Below are 15,521 nucleotides of genomic sequence, written 5' to 3'. Positions count from 1 at the left end.
CTCGTCGGGAATCAACATGCTTCCCATGGCGCTTTCATCGTCAATCGGCGTTACGCTGCGTGTATAATGCGTGCACCGAAAACGAAGTCGCTGACGCCGCCGCGCCGTGACGCTCGAGCGATTCGTGTTTGCACGATCGTTTTGGAGGACAAATGAAATCCGCTTATGCGATCGAGCGAAGGTTCGGCGATCCTCTCTTCGTTCTGCGCGGAAGGGCGGCCGAGGGGTCGACCGGCCGTAGGAGCGAGCTCGAGAGGGCACGTGGGGTGTGGGACCAATGCGGGGGTGAGAGAGAACCGAGCGACTTCGGGGAGGCACGCGCTCGCGACACGCGTTCGCCTTCCTGCGCTTTCCCTTCTTGCCACTCGAGACCGCCCCGGGGACATTAATCCCGTTTAATCAAACACCGGCTGGACCAGTAACCGTCGTCATCGTGTTTGCTATTCGTTGCGCGGGGCCGCGATGCCACCGTGTTTGCGCGGGCATTGTTAAAAAAAAGAAGCAGGAGATCGCGTAATTGATCGGGGTTGCGTTTCTTCCGAAGGTACCAAACGCGAGTTTATCGTGATCGATTTCGTTTGAAAGTTTGGTGGCAGATATACTTAATTACTTATCGCAGATATACGGATGAATTACGCTACGATTGTCGATATTTCTCATTTATTTGAACTATATAATTTTGTTATAAAGAGCTGCATTATGAATATAAAAATTATGTGTTATCTCTCTCTCTATTAACAGACTGGAAGCTTAATTCGCGAAGAACTCCTTATTTTAATTGTTTACAACTCGACATTATGAATCAATCTTAATTAATTAAAAGACTGTTTAATTGGCAAAGAGAGTTTTGGAGAATAAAAGGAATACGAAGAAAACAAGAAATAAAATTCGAATATTTGATATTCTCTAAGGCGATATGATATGTGCCAGTTGCATTTAGTATTGCAAGTTAATTATAACATGAATCATGAGTATATATCTTGGCAAAATTGAACATATATTATCATCACTTAAGTATAGTTTAATTAATACATGATTCCTAAGATATTATTTAAATTTAAAAATTTAGTTAAATGCTACTTGCTAATCGTAAGCTTGTCCATTACTCAAGATTAATATCTTCACATTGTTACATGGCCAAGGCAAACTTTAGAAGCTACCTTAAAAAATTGACACATGTTTAAAATGTTATGTAATAGATATAAAAATATATTAACATTATACAGAATATATATAATATTAATATATTTCATAATATCAATTATAATGATTTATTCGCTCAGTGTTTTAGATCCTCGTCTGGATGATCATCGTCGTCCTCATTTTGATCTCTCGCAGCCTCGACCGGGTGGTTCCCACCTTCCTGTCCGTCATCTAATCGGTCCTCAATGTTGCATCGCATATCGATCAGCAAGCTCTGTCTGCACAGTGTCGAGATCGTGCTCATATTGCCACTGTTGTCGGCATTCCGAGCGCGAATCAGCCGCGAAAGTTTCAGCTTGCTGACGATCTTCGCCAACGGACTTGCGGAGTCGCGACGCTTCGCGATCGTTCTCGGCAAGGACTCGCATCCACGATCGACTAATCGACCAAACGTGTCGGGATCTACATTGATCATACCGGCACTCGCCGATTTCACCAGCGATTCCGACCGGATACCGACGTCGAGCGCTGCTAGATCCTTTTCCTGGCACGCATCAACCTTGTTCTCGCTCGAGTACGCCACTTCATCCTGCATGACTTCCGCTGAATTTCCCGCTGCCCCTTCTTCTTCGTAATTCGAGGTAATCACCGTAGCCTCATTCGACTTTGTCGTTTCGGCGGTCGGTACTTGACTGGTCGGTCTTCGTCTCCAGGGATCCCCATAATTAGGAGCTTCCGGCTCCATCGTCAAGCAGAAAGGACCGCCCCGGCGCGACAGGAAGCTCTCCTTGGCACGCCGTATCCTGGAGGAACGCGACTCGAAGCTGCTGCTCGCGGAGGATTCCGCAGAGATCACGCGACCTTCCCGCCTGGCCGCAGCATCCGAAAGTATTCTGAGCTTGTGCATCAGATCCGATGGTACCGTGTCGCATTTTGCGTTGTTCCGATCCTGCTGCTTCGCTTCGTTCTGTTCTCGATAGCCCTTGGTCTCCTCTTGCTTTCCCCCATCTTGACAATGATTTCCTTCGTTCTGTTGCTCATCGAATCGTGATTGATCTTGTTTGGCTTTACCGTGTTCTCCCTGCGTTTGCTCGCGATTAACTTCGTCTCGTATTCGGCGTGCATTTTGATCCCGCTCGATCGACGTTGTTCTTGATTGACCTAGTTGTTCAGGAAGACCCACGAAATTTATCCCGGTCGAGCGTGCGTTTTTCGACGCCTTCGAATCTTGATGAATCTTTCCCCGATTTACATCGACGAATGATAATTCTTGGTTGATTAATCGATTGGGCTTTTTGTTGTCCGCGCTGTTCCCTGCGTAAAGTCGAATCTTCTCCTGTGTCGTAATCGCGTCTTCCGTCTTGCTTCCCGAACTCCTTCTGGATCCAGCTTCGGAGGGAATCTCGCTCTCCTTCGTGGTGGAGCGCAGAGGCCACGGTAAGGACAACGACATGCGCAGCAGAGCGTCCTGCCGACACAATTTGGGTGACGCTGATCTTGATTTACTCTTCGATTTCGACGAGCGAGATAATCGACTGTCGACGGAGCCATCGCTCTCTTTCCTTGGGGCAGATCGATCCTCCGATCGGCGAAACGGACCGAATATCATGCGCTTTGTCTTCACGAAAACGTTTCTGGAAGCGGAGCTGTCCTTGCGTACGCATTCGGCTTGAGCCGTTCTTGTGGGATGATCATCAATGGCCGCGATTTCATCCATGCGATCAATATTCATGACGCAATCTCGTCTCTTCTCCATATCTTTCTCGCCTTCTGTGCTCGCCGTGGGCACAATTATTTTATTCAACGTCTCTTCGTTGATCAGAATTCTCTCCAAACTGCGCGCGTCATTATTTCTAGAGACAGTTATTGGGACGGTTCGGATAGTCGAATCGGTCAAGAGATTTGTCGAAGTATCTAAGAAATTCGGTTTTTTCGTTCCTGATAGCTTCGATAACGAAAAATGTCCTTTTACGCTATTACTTCTGTCGTCGAGAGAGGAAGTGAGATTTTCGTAACAGTTGATCGGTTCGTATAAGCGGTTGTCGGTAGTATCACGCATGTCTGTTTTAAACCTGAGAACTTCGTAATGTCGATCGGCATCTGTTTCGGGTGAACTGCAGCTCTCGTAATGCGCCGAAGCCTCGTTTTCGGTATCAACACCGCCGTAATCCGACAAATCTTTATTATCGTCTGCAAAAAGATTGCTATAATAAGATTCCTGCAGGGAAATATAAAGTAATACAAGTTATATTTTCGATATTCAATAAGAATAGAAAAATTAGAAGTATAAAAATATAAAAATTAAGAATTCCATCATTTTTCTATTTCCCGCGATAAACTAAATTTTGATTAATTGTAATAAATTGAATTCTGACAAGCAAAACTTGTAAACTGTTCAAACCTGAAAGAAAATAAAAGAAGAAATTTGTTATATCGCGAAACATATTAATATTTTGCGTAGCTTGCTGTAGCAAGAAGTCATAACTTTTGGCATAAACTTACCTAAATTTAAGTTCGATAACTTCAGTGAATCTTCTTTAGAATCGCAGTTTGACGATGACAGCGTTCTTGCTAATTGGTAAGTGCAATGATCTGTACTCAGAATTATTTTCTTTCTCTCAGCTTTCTCATTGTTTTCCTCATCTTGGAGATCCTCGTTATTGCTTGTTTGTTCATTATTCGATTTATCTGCTGGATCCTCGATCTTTCTTGTCTCGGTCATCTCCTTACACGTACGTGTCGAGTCCTGGTTGTACCGACAGGACGCTAATTTCAATTGCGCTATGATAAAACTTACTTTTCCAAAAAATTTGAGCCTTAACAAGTGACTCGAGTGTCTTGCTGATTGATAAAAAATATTTTTTTAAATAAGCAACAAATTTTCGTCCTATAATTTTGCGCGCTTGAAAAAATGTTAAAACTAAGTAATAAATAACAAATCATGCGAAAATTGAAATATTAAATGAAAATATTTTTAAATGTACCGTCAATTCTTCCGTATTCCAGATCGCTGATGATGTTTCAAAATTTTCCACAAAGTGTGCAGATTCATCTTTGTCACTTTCTAAAACAAAAAAATGTCACAATAAAAAATAATTTTATTATAATTTTCTTATAAAACTTTGGCAGAAAATAACCATTTCAAGTATTAGAAAATAAAAAAGCTGAATTGACGATAAAATTTTTAGTCTAGAATTGAAAATTACTAATATATATTCAAAATTTCTTACCGAAAAGATCTTGTTTCGTCATATCAGTTTTACTTTCATAAATCGGCGTAAGAGGTAATTCAAGTCTCAGTGAACCTCTGAAAATACACCAACCTTTCATCATGACAATTTCTCCAAAAAGTAATTTTCATCAGTTTACCTATTCGCTTCATCACTCGACTCGTCCCAAGTATCCCGATTCCATCCGATTGATCTCTCGGATTTTACGGAGTCGTCGTCCAGAATTGATCGGTGCACTTTTTCGGTCCACCCTGTAGAATTTTCATCTTCCTTGCTATCTTCCTTACACCACGCGTTCCAATTTGGTTTATCTTCGGTGTCCAAAGATGTTGTGCCACCGTGCCAGTCTTCAGAGATCGGAAAGTGTTCCGGACTTGGACTGTTCTCACTCGAGCGTGCTTCCGGACCGATCCATTTCTTGCCATTCCATCTTCCGCAATCGTCGTCTTCTTCGGCGTCAACCAGAAACACTGGCGACGGTTCGTGGCTGGAAGTGACCGTGCCGAGGGGAACCGCAATGCTGGTGGTTTCGCTGGCCGCGACGGAGTACACCGGCGTCTGATGGGGTTGCACCCCCGTCAAAGGACTGGCGGTCTCTTCGATAACGTCCTCGATATCCACGATCATTGCTTCTGGCTCGGAATCCTCCACCGCTGTGTCCTCCGAGGGATCCTTGATTCCTTGCGAATCATCTGTGGAAAATGAATTTGTTGTCAGCAATTGTAATAGAAAAATAACAACGTGTGTGTGTAAAAATAAATATAATGAGATTTAAAAAAATTTATTTTATTTAGAGATACTAGTACAACACAGGCGCGCGCTATTTTATTTTTCAATATTAATAATGTTTTTGAATAATAATATTCATCTATTATTTATTATGTGCACAATTATCATACTCTACCAGATTGTTAACCTCCACGCGAAGACATTTAACACGGCTTTTTTAAGAATGGATTTGGCATATTGTGAAGCGTTTTCGACGATTGAAAATCCTTTAGAAATGAAAAAGTTCTACCCTTCGAAATTTTTTCTTTTTCCGAGCAGTTCTTAGTTGTTGATATCATTATTTTTTATATTGCCTAGAGTTCTCTGTTATTGAAAATACCGTAAAAACAGAAATGAAAAAGTTCTAGCCCTTCGAAATTTTTTCTTTTTCCGAGCAGTTCTGAGTTGTTGATATCATTATTTTTTATATTGCCTAGAGTTCTCTGCTATTGAAAATACCGTAAACTCAGAAATGAAAAAGTTCTACCCTTAGAAATTTTTTCTTTTTCCGAGCAGTTCTGAATTGTTGATATCATTATTTTTTATATTGTCTAGATTTCTCTGCTATTGAAAATACCGTAAATTCAGAAATTAAAAAGTTCTAGCCATTAAAATGTTTTTCTTTTTCCGAGGAGTTCTGTGCTATTTAAATTGTTATTTGGCATATTGTGAAGAGTTTTCAACGATTGAAAATCCTTTAGATTTATGTCCGGTTTCTTCATACTTCTCAATAGCTATCTTTCAGATAACTAAAAATTTATTTTTTTCATTGAAACCTCTGATTACGTATTTAACGGATAGCTATTCTTCATACTACTCACTTTTGACACAAAGTGTCTAGAATGTTAATATAAATTACCATATTCTGTCCGGTTAAAAAGGTGAAGAAACCTGATTCTACGAGATATCTTTTGGATAAAGTTATCGAGAGGTAAAGAAATTGGGTCTTAGAAATGAAAAAGTTCTAGCCATTAAAATTTTTTTCTTTTTCCGAGAAGTTCTGGGATATTTATATTGTTACCAGTATAACACAGGCGCGCGCTATGCGCGCGCTATTTTATTTTTCAATATTAATGTTTTCGAATAATAATATTCATCTATTATTTATTATATGCACAATTATCACACTCTACCAAATTGTTATCCTCCACGCGAAGACAGCCGCGCGATGGTAATCTAAACTGAACATAACGCACAACGCGAATGGAGATAACCAATTAGCTTCACGGAAAAGAGGCAACAATGATTTCAATTTGATTTAACACGGCTTTTTTAAGAGTGGAATATTTCTTGAGAAAAGAAGTTGTACAAAATATAATGAGTTGACCAATAATTTCCTTCTGCTTTCAAGGAAATACATAATTAACATTGCATGACGTCACTCGTACATGATTATTTATATTTAAAGCAAGTATCTTTTGAAAGGTGCTGTATCAATTTTCATTATTTAAAAAAATTTCTTTATATATTTCTCTTACTAGAAGCTGGCAAGGTATCCATTCGTGCGTCGTCCTCGAGTTTGTCCGTAGAGCTCAAGGATTGCAGACTCGTGGAGCGTCGTAAGGTGAAGGATTCGTCGCGAACACTGCCCTCGAAGACACTGCCATCGGACTTGGATCTTTTCAGAGTCCAGTGGAGTGCGCGACTCTTTCCTACGATTTGGGCAACATTATGCAATAGTAATATTTTAGTGTGAGTGTTCTTTTTTGTCTTCCACAACATATAGACACTTTCGAGATTGTCTGATCTCACCCGTCGCACTTGATGGCTCTACCAACGCAGCGTCGTCCGAATCCTGCGCGAACGGCGTGTATCCTGGGCCTAATAGGCGAAACGTGGAGGATCTGGGCGATATTCCGCGATACTTTTCCCAATCGTATAACTTCCTGGTGAATTCTCGGGATATGCCCTCGAAACGGTAAGAACCGACAGATGTGCGAATCAACACTTCGTTGCCACAGTTCACACCTCGAGATGCAGCAGTAAATCTTGAATCCAAGAAACGAGTTAACATATAATTAACAGCATTTTCGCGGATGATAAGTAATATCATCATACGTGACAAATTTTGATTTCAAAAAATAAATATTTAAGTTACAAATATTTAAGTTACAATGCTTATATAAATATCATGGTGATAAAATGCAATTTAAGAGTAAAAGCAGGTTTTGCAGTAAAAGTTTCTTAAATATTGTTTACGCGCTGAAGTTCCTGAAGTTTCACACCTCGAATCGCCGTCGAAGCAGTTATTTAGTTGCTTGGCGTCGCTTTCTCTACGTTCTTTCTTGGTTTTCTGTCCAAACAGCAGCAGCAGCTTCTCCAGAGAGAGAAATTCCGTTTCGTCGATGATATCAGACGCAACGCGATTTATCGGTGATCTTGGCATCTCGCTGCCCCGACAAGCGACTTCGCTCATTCTTCTCCACGCCTCCATTCTCTTGACAAAGTCCTCGCAGAGGTGCTGTCTTCCATCACTGCCACTTCCTGCGCTACCAATGCTCGCGCAGCTTCCACGGGATCCGATCGAGTTTTGATTCTTCTGTCGCGTAAGCGTAAGGAACACATTCAGAAATATATTATACAAAATCAAAATTCTAACATGTGATATTTCGCATATTAGGATTGTGATTTAAAAGTTTGGTCGTGAGAAAGAAACATTTTCTTAATTTGCACGTTTCCAACATCTCGCGATCTTAAATTCAATTAAATCTCAAAATTAATTATTTATAATTTCGCGAGATCAACGTACGCCATAACATCTTGGCTCAGGTTTCGAAGAAGAACGCCAGAGTTGCCAATCAGTCAGTCGTCGACGATTGACATGTTGTTGCTCGATGTTGTTTGATCTACGACCCTTCTTCGCCCGTTTCCAGTCCTGCAGCTTCTTTCTGAACTCGGGTGCTAGTCGTTCCTCGCTGAGCGGGAGACCATCGCGAGCGTTTCGCGTACTCTTCAGTCGCTCCCACTCGATCAGCTTCCGGTGAAATTCGGCGCCGAATTTTTCCCGCAGTGCCTGATAGTCCCTGCGCGCTTCCGCCCGATAATAACTATTGTTGTTGATACCTGCAACGGTTTTACCGAGATCCTCGACGCTTTCGCTACAGCTGCGAGCTCGGCGCGTATCTGCGTTTATAATGGAGACACATTTTATGCGGCGATGAGAGAAGCGCGTAATGAACGTGCAGAATGATTAAATAATTTTGTGATTATCTTTCTGATGTTATATATAGAAATTGGGTTTTTTAAATGGAGTTTAGCTTAAGCAGAGCTGTTGTAAAGTTAAGGATGAACAAGCTTGCTGATATATTCACATCGATCCATTGTATGGAAATGATGATATTCTCAAATATATTTATCGACCCATATCTTTATAAAAATTTTATAAAATGAGAAATTAGCAAACTCGACTTCTCGTATTTATAATGATTGATAATGATATTATGTATATTTACGTTAATTGCACTTTTTTAACATTTTTGTTATTTGAGATCGATTTCTTTCGTTTGTCATATGTATTCAGTATTCTTATTTCGTCTTGACAAGCAACATGTGACATATATAAGTGACATGTTGCGGCAAAATTTTAAAGTAGGTCATCAAATTCTGGATAATGTAGCAAAAAAACATTTCTTCTCTTTTAGCTTTAGTCACAAAGCGTTGGTACCCGATAAGTGTACTCAATGGACGAGGAACAAAACTCATCTAACCCCCGAACAATACAAAAAGAAACTCAAGCAATGTCCTAAATCGTCATTCATAGCCAACTGTAAAAAGTTATTTTTCAAGTCTGAGCCTGCTAAAGTAAATCACAATATAATTTATCGATGCTTTAATTATTAATATCTAAAATTTTGAGACTTTGATCAGTTGATGAATAAACTTAACTAAATGAATTTTTTATACAAATAAACTTTTACTATAGTAACGATGTTTTCAAGATATTTAATACATGTATAACGATTTTAAAAGTTACAATTTATCCACACATCGATATCCCAAGAATAACAAATTAATAATAATGAACAAATAATGAATCATAATAAATTTTAGTGCAAGGCGACCACAGCTAGTGACAATTATTTGAAGGCTCGGCGATCGGTAAAACTTCGCATTGAAGACTTGACGAAATTCGTGGAAGACGGATCGCGATCGATCACGAACAACTTGAAGAGTCATTTGGAGAACAGTAAGGCCGCTCGCGCGGCTCAATTGGAAAAGCTCTCACAGAGAACAACGCGTAAGCTGGACGAATTGACCAGCCTGGACGTCTCGTACGGCTGCTGGATGCGGAATGAGACAATGTTGCTCAATGATGAGATAAGGCGATCTTTTGACGCTCTGGAACGAGCAGTCGTTCCGAATGTGGGGCAAATAATGTCGATGTTGAAGGATTTGCAAAGTGAAGTGTCGAAGTGCGCTGAATGCGCAGACAAGAATGTCACCTCGTGTCGTGAGCATGTCGTTCCTACTGAATTTGCAAAGTGCGTGGATGAACGATTAGACGAAGCTACGCTGATGCTGAATCGAGTGAGTAAGGAAGCGCGTCTCAAATTGGCGGAAATTGTGAAGTTTCGCGAGACTGTCATAAAAGCGCACGAAATGACTGCGGAGGAAGTGATGGAGCTAAACCACAGGAAATCAGCCGAATTGTCCAAGTACTTGGAGAGGTGTATCGTCAAGCTGAAGAAGGCAAACAAGTAGCGAAAACGGCGTAGTATCTGACAAGCATTTAGGAAGCGGTTTAACGAAAAGCAAACAGAAAACTGAGACGTGTATTTAAAATTGCGAATAGTTCGGAAACTGATCCGGCTATCCCGAGAGTTTTCTTTGAAAATAAATACTCGAGGGAATCATTTATCCTCGTGTGTCTTTGTAATTGGATCTGTACATAATACTTGTTTTGAGTGAAAATTTATAACAGAGGAACATAAAAGAGATAGCCGAGATCAGTGGTGGAAACATCGGTTTCAAAAGTGGAATCTCGGAATCTATTGTAGAGAACAAACAATTATTGTACTTATTAAATAAATACTCTCAACAAAGAGTGTTAGAACAAAATTAGAACTCCCTTAATTCGGATAAAAAAAAAATATATATATATATATATATCGTAAAATAAAAAGATATATATAGTCCAATAGAAGAAAAATGAAAGAAAGAAAAACATATCTCTCTGCAATTAACGCAATAGATTTCGAGTCTCCAAAATATTTTATGCATTAGTTTAATTTTTATTTGAATTTAGCAAGCTACGTAATATATTGAAGAAAATTGCGGATCTAACGGCGTTCTAAGAAGCTTTATTAAACTCTCACCATCGTTTGCGAATGATTGTGCTGCGACCACTTTAACCGGGCTTGGAGGAACGCTGAACGTGGCGTTTGTCAGAAAGGCACGTCTGACCTTGTTCCATTTCGAATCTTGCCGCTGTATCTTTGGTGCTGGTGTTACCTCCTCGATCGTCGAATACTGGAACCAAACATTGCGTTCTGCGTCTTTCGGCGAAGTCCGTGACGATCGTTTGGCAAGAAAAAGCACACATTTGCGAGATTCGGAATAATCTATTTTATTTATACGGCGCTCTTCATAAATAAAATACGGTGCGTTTCATTCAAGTTACGCGATAATATATCTTCAAGCGCGTTAAAGATAAAACAGATGTTTCATTTTATCCCTGTATTCTGTAAGAAAATGTTTGCTCTATAAGCTCTGTAGCTCTTTGGCTCTTTAACTCTTTCTTCTTTTCGCACGTCGCTTTTTCTCTCTTGCTCTACAGTGCTACGTAGTTTATAGAGATACAGCGTTAAAGAGCATTTTTACAGAATATACCCCTTAATCTCTATGGATGTTACATGAAATTAGTTCTTTCCTGTGTGTGTTATTATTAGGATTAAATTTAATGATTACAATAAATTTGAAGATTATTATTAAATAAGTTCGAAAGGAATAAAAGGATGCTAAATATTGCAATTTATCAAACCTGTCGTTTGAACTCTCTTGGGTTCGAAATATCCTGACGCGCTTTGGGACGCTGTGGCGAACTTCCGCCAGAATCGTGGGTACTCGAGAGAAGAGGAGATATCGAATCCGGGGAAGACAGACTCCTGATTTCCTCTTCGTTCGACGGTATCGTAATCGTCAATGTTGGCGTCGGTCTCTTCGCGGATAATTCCGGATCCTTCCCGCTAGTTCCGCTTGCAATACGCATTGTCATGTCGGTATCTGATGTGATGCGAATCAGTGGTTTGCCGCGATTTGTCTGCCATTAAAAATAAATAAATGGATTATTTCTTGTGTAATAAGGAGTGAACATGAGAATTAATGATCTTTCCAAATTATTAAAAAAATATTTACATATATACAGACATATAAATATATTACGCTATAATATTTATAATCGATTATGCATTATTTCTTATTAATATATTTAATTATTATTAAATATGTTGCATGTCGTGTACATAAAATAGATCAATATATATTTCAAATCGAGAAAGGCAATCTACATTCTGCGGTTAAAAAATCTGAATATTTTTTGGTTCCAGATCGCAGAACGTGATTATTCTCCTTTCGTTCGAGGACAGTAAAATAACCGTGAAAATGTCAAGTAAAGAATATAGTGAGTACGTTTCGCAAGACGTCAGCGTGAACGAGACTGTCGGGAGACAGTCTCGAAAAAATTCACGCTGACTCGTTGTCAGAATGGAGCAGCGTCCGTTAATGGATACGCTCGCGATGCGCTGATCAAAGAAATTCAACGGGCGCGGTCGTGCGCGGCACGCGCTCGTTGCCGAGGGTATTTTTAAGTCGGCACTTGTACATCGCTACTTGTGTCGCGGAAAAGGAATTTCGCGGGGCGCACTTTTATCAGCGCGGCTTTTATAATGCAAGCACAAGAGCGCACAAGAGCGACCGAGATCATTCTGCGGTTAAAACGATACATGTGATGTATACATTGTGCAGGTTCTTATATGTAATGTAACTTTATTTTTAAAAACTCTTACCTCGCTGGGAGATTCTATGGGATCAACACTGTCCGTGATAGGAACATCGAATAATCGACCGTATCGATCTGAATCGTCCTTCTTCTTATCATCTTTTATTAGTGGCATTAATTGTCGATCGGAATAGTTGATGACATTTTTACGAGCATCTAGAAAAAGCGTAAATAATGGTATTTTATCGTTTCAAGTAGAGATTGATTGTTATTAATATATAAATAATATTATGGAAAAATATAAAGCTGTAATACATAAAGATGACATATACAAATTATTTAATGCTCTTATTTTATCGAATGTGTTAGTGGTAGATTTTTCTATTCAATATCAAATATTTTATTATCGTCTTAAATAAAAATCTGTTTAATTATGATACAATATTTTATGATCTACTTACTATTTTGAATCTTAATTCACGCAGTTTTCAGTGATTGAGCAACTCGATGATTAATCATTTATCAAAATTTTTATTGAATGGAAATTGCCACGAAATTAAAATATGCATTGCAGCATTCGTTTCGAATGTAAAATAGGAAATACTCACCATCGAAAACCTCCTCGTTGGATGACGATGCGGACGACACCCTGCCGATCGGCGTGGACGGACTGGAAATTTCGCTGGTGCAGGGCGACAGTGCCGATCCGCCGCTCCAGCTTCCAGCGGTGGTGGAATCCGGGATTTTCAGATACCGCGTCGTCTGCGACGTTGCAACCGGAGTGTTTGCCTCCGCGATATCCGGAAGATCGTTCGTGCACGCGCGCTCCCATTTGAAGGCCGCCTTCACCCTGGTCCACTTGCTGATCTTGGGACTACCGTTGCGATTGGTGTTCCTCGGCGTCGCTTCATGATCAACAACGCTCAACACACCCGTCGACGGAATCTGCTCGGTCAGCGCGAGTGATCGGCTTCGCTGCCTCGACGACGAGGGCGAGCGCACGCTCGAGCGGTCGTTCCGCCTCGGCGTGGACGCGGCGTCCCGGCAGTTGGACAGCATCGCATCCAGCAACGACTCCGCAAACCCGGTGTCCTCGTCGGCGTAATCGTTCAGCAACTCCTCGTCGCTCGCCACGGCGATCTCCAACCGGCGATCGGCCGATCTCTGCACCTTGGCGCGCTCCAGGCCTCGCACGCGCCGGAAGAGCTTGCAGCTGCGGTCGCGCAGCTCCAGGATCTGTTCCGTCAGCGCGCACATCCGGTCCAGGTGCTCGAACGCCTCCTCCGCGAACGGCACCCCCGCGTCGCCGCCCATCGCTGAGTTCGGCGTGTTCGTGTCGAAATCGAACGAGTGGCCGTCGAACGGCGACGTGCCGAGCTCGCCGAGATAAGCGGCGAGGTCCTCCTCTTCCTCGTCAGGCCCGCGGGACGTCACCCCCGTTGACTGATCCCGCACGACCGGCGGGCATTGCGGATCCGGGGGCGGGGTAGGAAGTCGACCCTCCTCAGGTTTGTCCTTGACCCTGGGGACCGCTCTCTGATCGCGCAGACGGCCGGAATGGCCGCTCGGTCTATCGTGCTTCCTCTCGACCTCGAGCGCGCCGGATTCCTCGACCGGACGGGCATTATCCTCCGCCATTGAACGGATATTGCTGGGTGGAGACGCGAGATCTAGATATTCCGCGGAACGTGACGGCTAATTTTTAATGAACAGCGATCGCCGGGATTCATCAGCGCCGTCATTGTTTACGCGATTCTGCCGAAACTGCGCCGTCGTAACGTCGTTTTCTTATGACATTCATGAAACTCGGATTACGAAAGCTGCCTTGACTTAAATAACTTTATTTCTTTTTTATACTCGTGCGAAAGAGGCTGAGGAGCACGTATGCTTAATTTCGACGTTGAGATATTTCTATTTCGCGAAACGGTCGAAGATTACTCCTTTATTTCAATATTAGTTTATGCTAGTGTATGTGTGTTAAGTGTATCAGAAAATATTGATAAAGAAGTCTTATATTAGGCATTTTTTATGCCGCTAATGCTGATTTCCTTTACTGCAATTTATGCTCGAAGGAGGTCCGAATATCTTTGTCTAGATATCCATTCCATAATAGCTGCTCTTTGTCTGATTTGTTTTCACACGCCTCGGCAAACGGAAAAGCGATCTATAAATTGACGGTACGAGTGAAGTGTTGATTCCTCTTGTAAACGCTCGATCGTGCAAATATTGTGGAAAGCAAATGCACGGTAATGCATTTGAATGCACTCGAGATTTCTTCGACGCACTTTCGCTCCTTGCTGCGGGAGCCAAAGAAAGCACGAAGAATTAAACAACTTAATTTCCCGTTCCCGTTTATTTTTGCGAGGCGACAAAAATCTCACGATGAAAATGCTTGCACGTCCGTTATGCGCTCTGTTTATCGATCTTACTGATCGATTTCTTTCTTCCTCTGATCAAGTATGATGTTTCGCGGTGTAATCTGTTAAAACTCTCACTAAATCACAAAACACTCGCTGTAAGATACTTTTAAATTTGATTAACAGTAAATCGACTGTTTGCACATTATCCATTCGAAGATCGAAACTCTCGTGGAGCACGGCTTCTTTGTTATCCGCCCAAGATTCTTCAACTGCGTTCTATCTGCACACGTAGCAAGGAGCGACACGTATCTCTCACTCGCGTTATTCTCAATCTTCTTAATTAAATAATTATTGGCATCTGTGTTTTGATAGCACAAGTGGACAATCTACTCTCCACCCATATTCACATGCACCAGCATTATGATGTTACTCAGAAGCTCTCGATCGAGGGCTCGGTTTCATCGATTAAGATTATCCTTCGTGAGAGCAAGTTTTCCAACTTTTCACTAGGTCGAAGACGAATTGAAGCGCTCATCCTCGGAGTATCTCGATCGATCTATTCTTCAGCTTCGGAAGCGACGGAAATCCGCTCGTGCGACCTCCTGAGGTCGCCTCTTCGTCGAGAGCGAGAAGCTCATCGGACGCCGCGCGCCTCGAGACTTCGACGATCGTGCACGATTATTTTCGGTGACGAGCATTCGCCGCTCGTATTTACGACGAATGCGAACGGAATGCGCGTGTGTGTGCGTGTGTGTGCGTGCGGGATTGCAGAGGCGTCGCGACGCCGAGACGAGAGTCTCTCGCGTCCAAGAGATGCGCGGGCATGCGCGAGTGCTCGCGCGAGCGGGCGTTCTTCCTGTTCCCGGCGAAAATAGACGGGAAGGCGGCGGGAAGACGCGTCCGCGTCCGCTCGGCCCTTATTTATAAGCGTCGCGGAACGACGCTACCGATCATAAAGCTCCAACTCGTCGTGCTACTTTTGCAGCGCGATATTTTCTGCCGGAGAGCCCTGCGACCGCGAAGAATCAAGCTCACATTATACTGCGGACCTTGTGCTACTGAATGACTGAAAAACGAGATGCA

The 15,521-nt window shown here is 41.9% G+C and overlaps 2 protein-coding genes across 2 annotated transcripts; one reads left to right on the top strand and one right to left on the bottom strand.

Moving 5' to 3' along the window:
- Window positions 1–882: 882 nt before the first annotated feature.
- LOC105277705 lies at window positions 883–15,081 on the bottom strand. Its single transcript, XM_020031150.2, has 13 exons — window positions 12,687–15,081; window positions 12,146–12,294; window positions 11,122–11,400; window positions 10,457–10,610; window positions 7,891–8,264; window positions 7,367–7,680; window positions 6,894–7,129; window positions 6,620–6,793; window positions 4,513–5,065; window positions 4,374–4,450; window positions 4,128–4,207; window positions 3,646–3,889; window positions 883–3,333 (listed from the first exon to the last, which is right to left on the bottom strand). The coding sequence occupies exons 1-13, from the start codon at window positions 13,714–13,716 to the stop codon at window positions 1,280–1,282; spliced, it is 5,718 nt and encodes a 1,905-aa protein (XP_019886709.2). The 5' UTR covers window positions 13,717–15,081; the 3' UTR covers window positions 883–1,279.
- Window positions 8,235–10,237, top strand: LOC113562293. Its single transcript, XM_026971234.1, has one exon. The coding sequence runs from the start codon at window positions 9,426–9,428 to the stop codon at window positions 9,840–9,842; it is 417 nt and encodes a 138-aa protein (XP_026827035.1). The 5' UTR covers window positions 8,235–9,425; the 3' UTR covers window positions 9,843–10,237.
- Window positions 15,082–15,521: the final 440 nt, after the last annotated feature.

This window comes from Ooceraea biroi, chromosome 7, assembly GCF_003672135.1.
Source record: "Ooceraea biroi isolate clonal line C1 chromosome 7, Obir_v5.4, whole genome shotgun sequence".
NCBI lineage: Eukaryota > Metazoa > Arthropoda > Insecta > Hymenoptera > Formicidae > Ooceraea > Ooceraea biroi.
This window is presented reverse-complemented; position numbering and strand designations above follow the sequence as displayed.

Excerpts from the sequence above, each read along its gene's own strand:
- LOC113562293 (XM_026971234.1), top strand. The coding sequence starts at position 9,426 with ATGCGGAATGAGACAATGTTGCTCAATGATGAGATAAGGCGATCTTTT.
- LOC105277705 (XM_020031150.2), bottom strand. The coding sequence starts at position 13,716 with ATGGCGGAGGATAATGCCCGTCCGGTCGAGGAATCCGGCGCGCTCGAG. Across the intron at positions 11,401-12,145 it reads CCATAGAATCTCCCAGCGAG|ACAAATCGCGGCAAACCACT; the intron begins GTAAGAGTTTTT and ends TTTTAATGGCAG. Across the intron at positions 6,794-6,893 it reads AGAGCCATCAAGTGCGACGG|GAAAGAGTCGCGCACTCCAC; the intron begins GTGAGATCAGAC and ends CCCAAATCGTAG.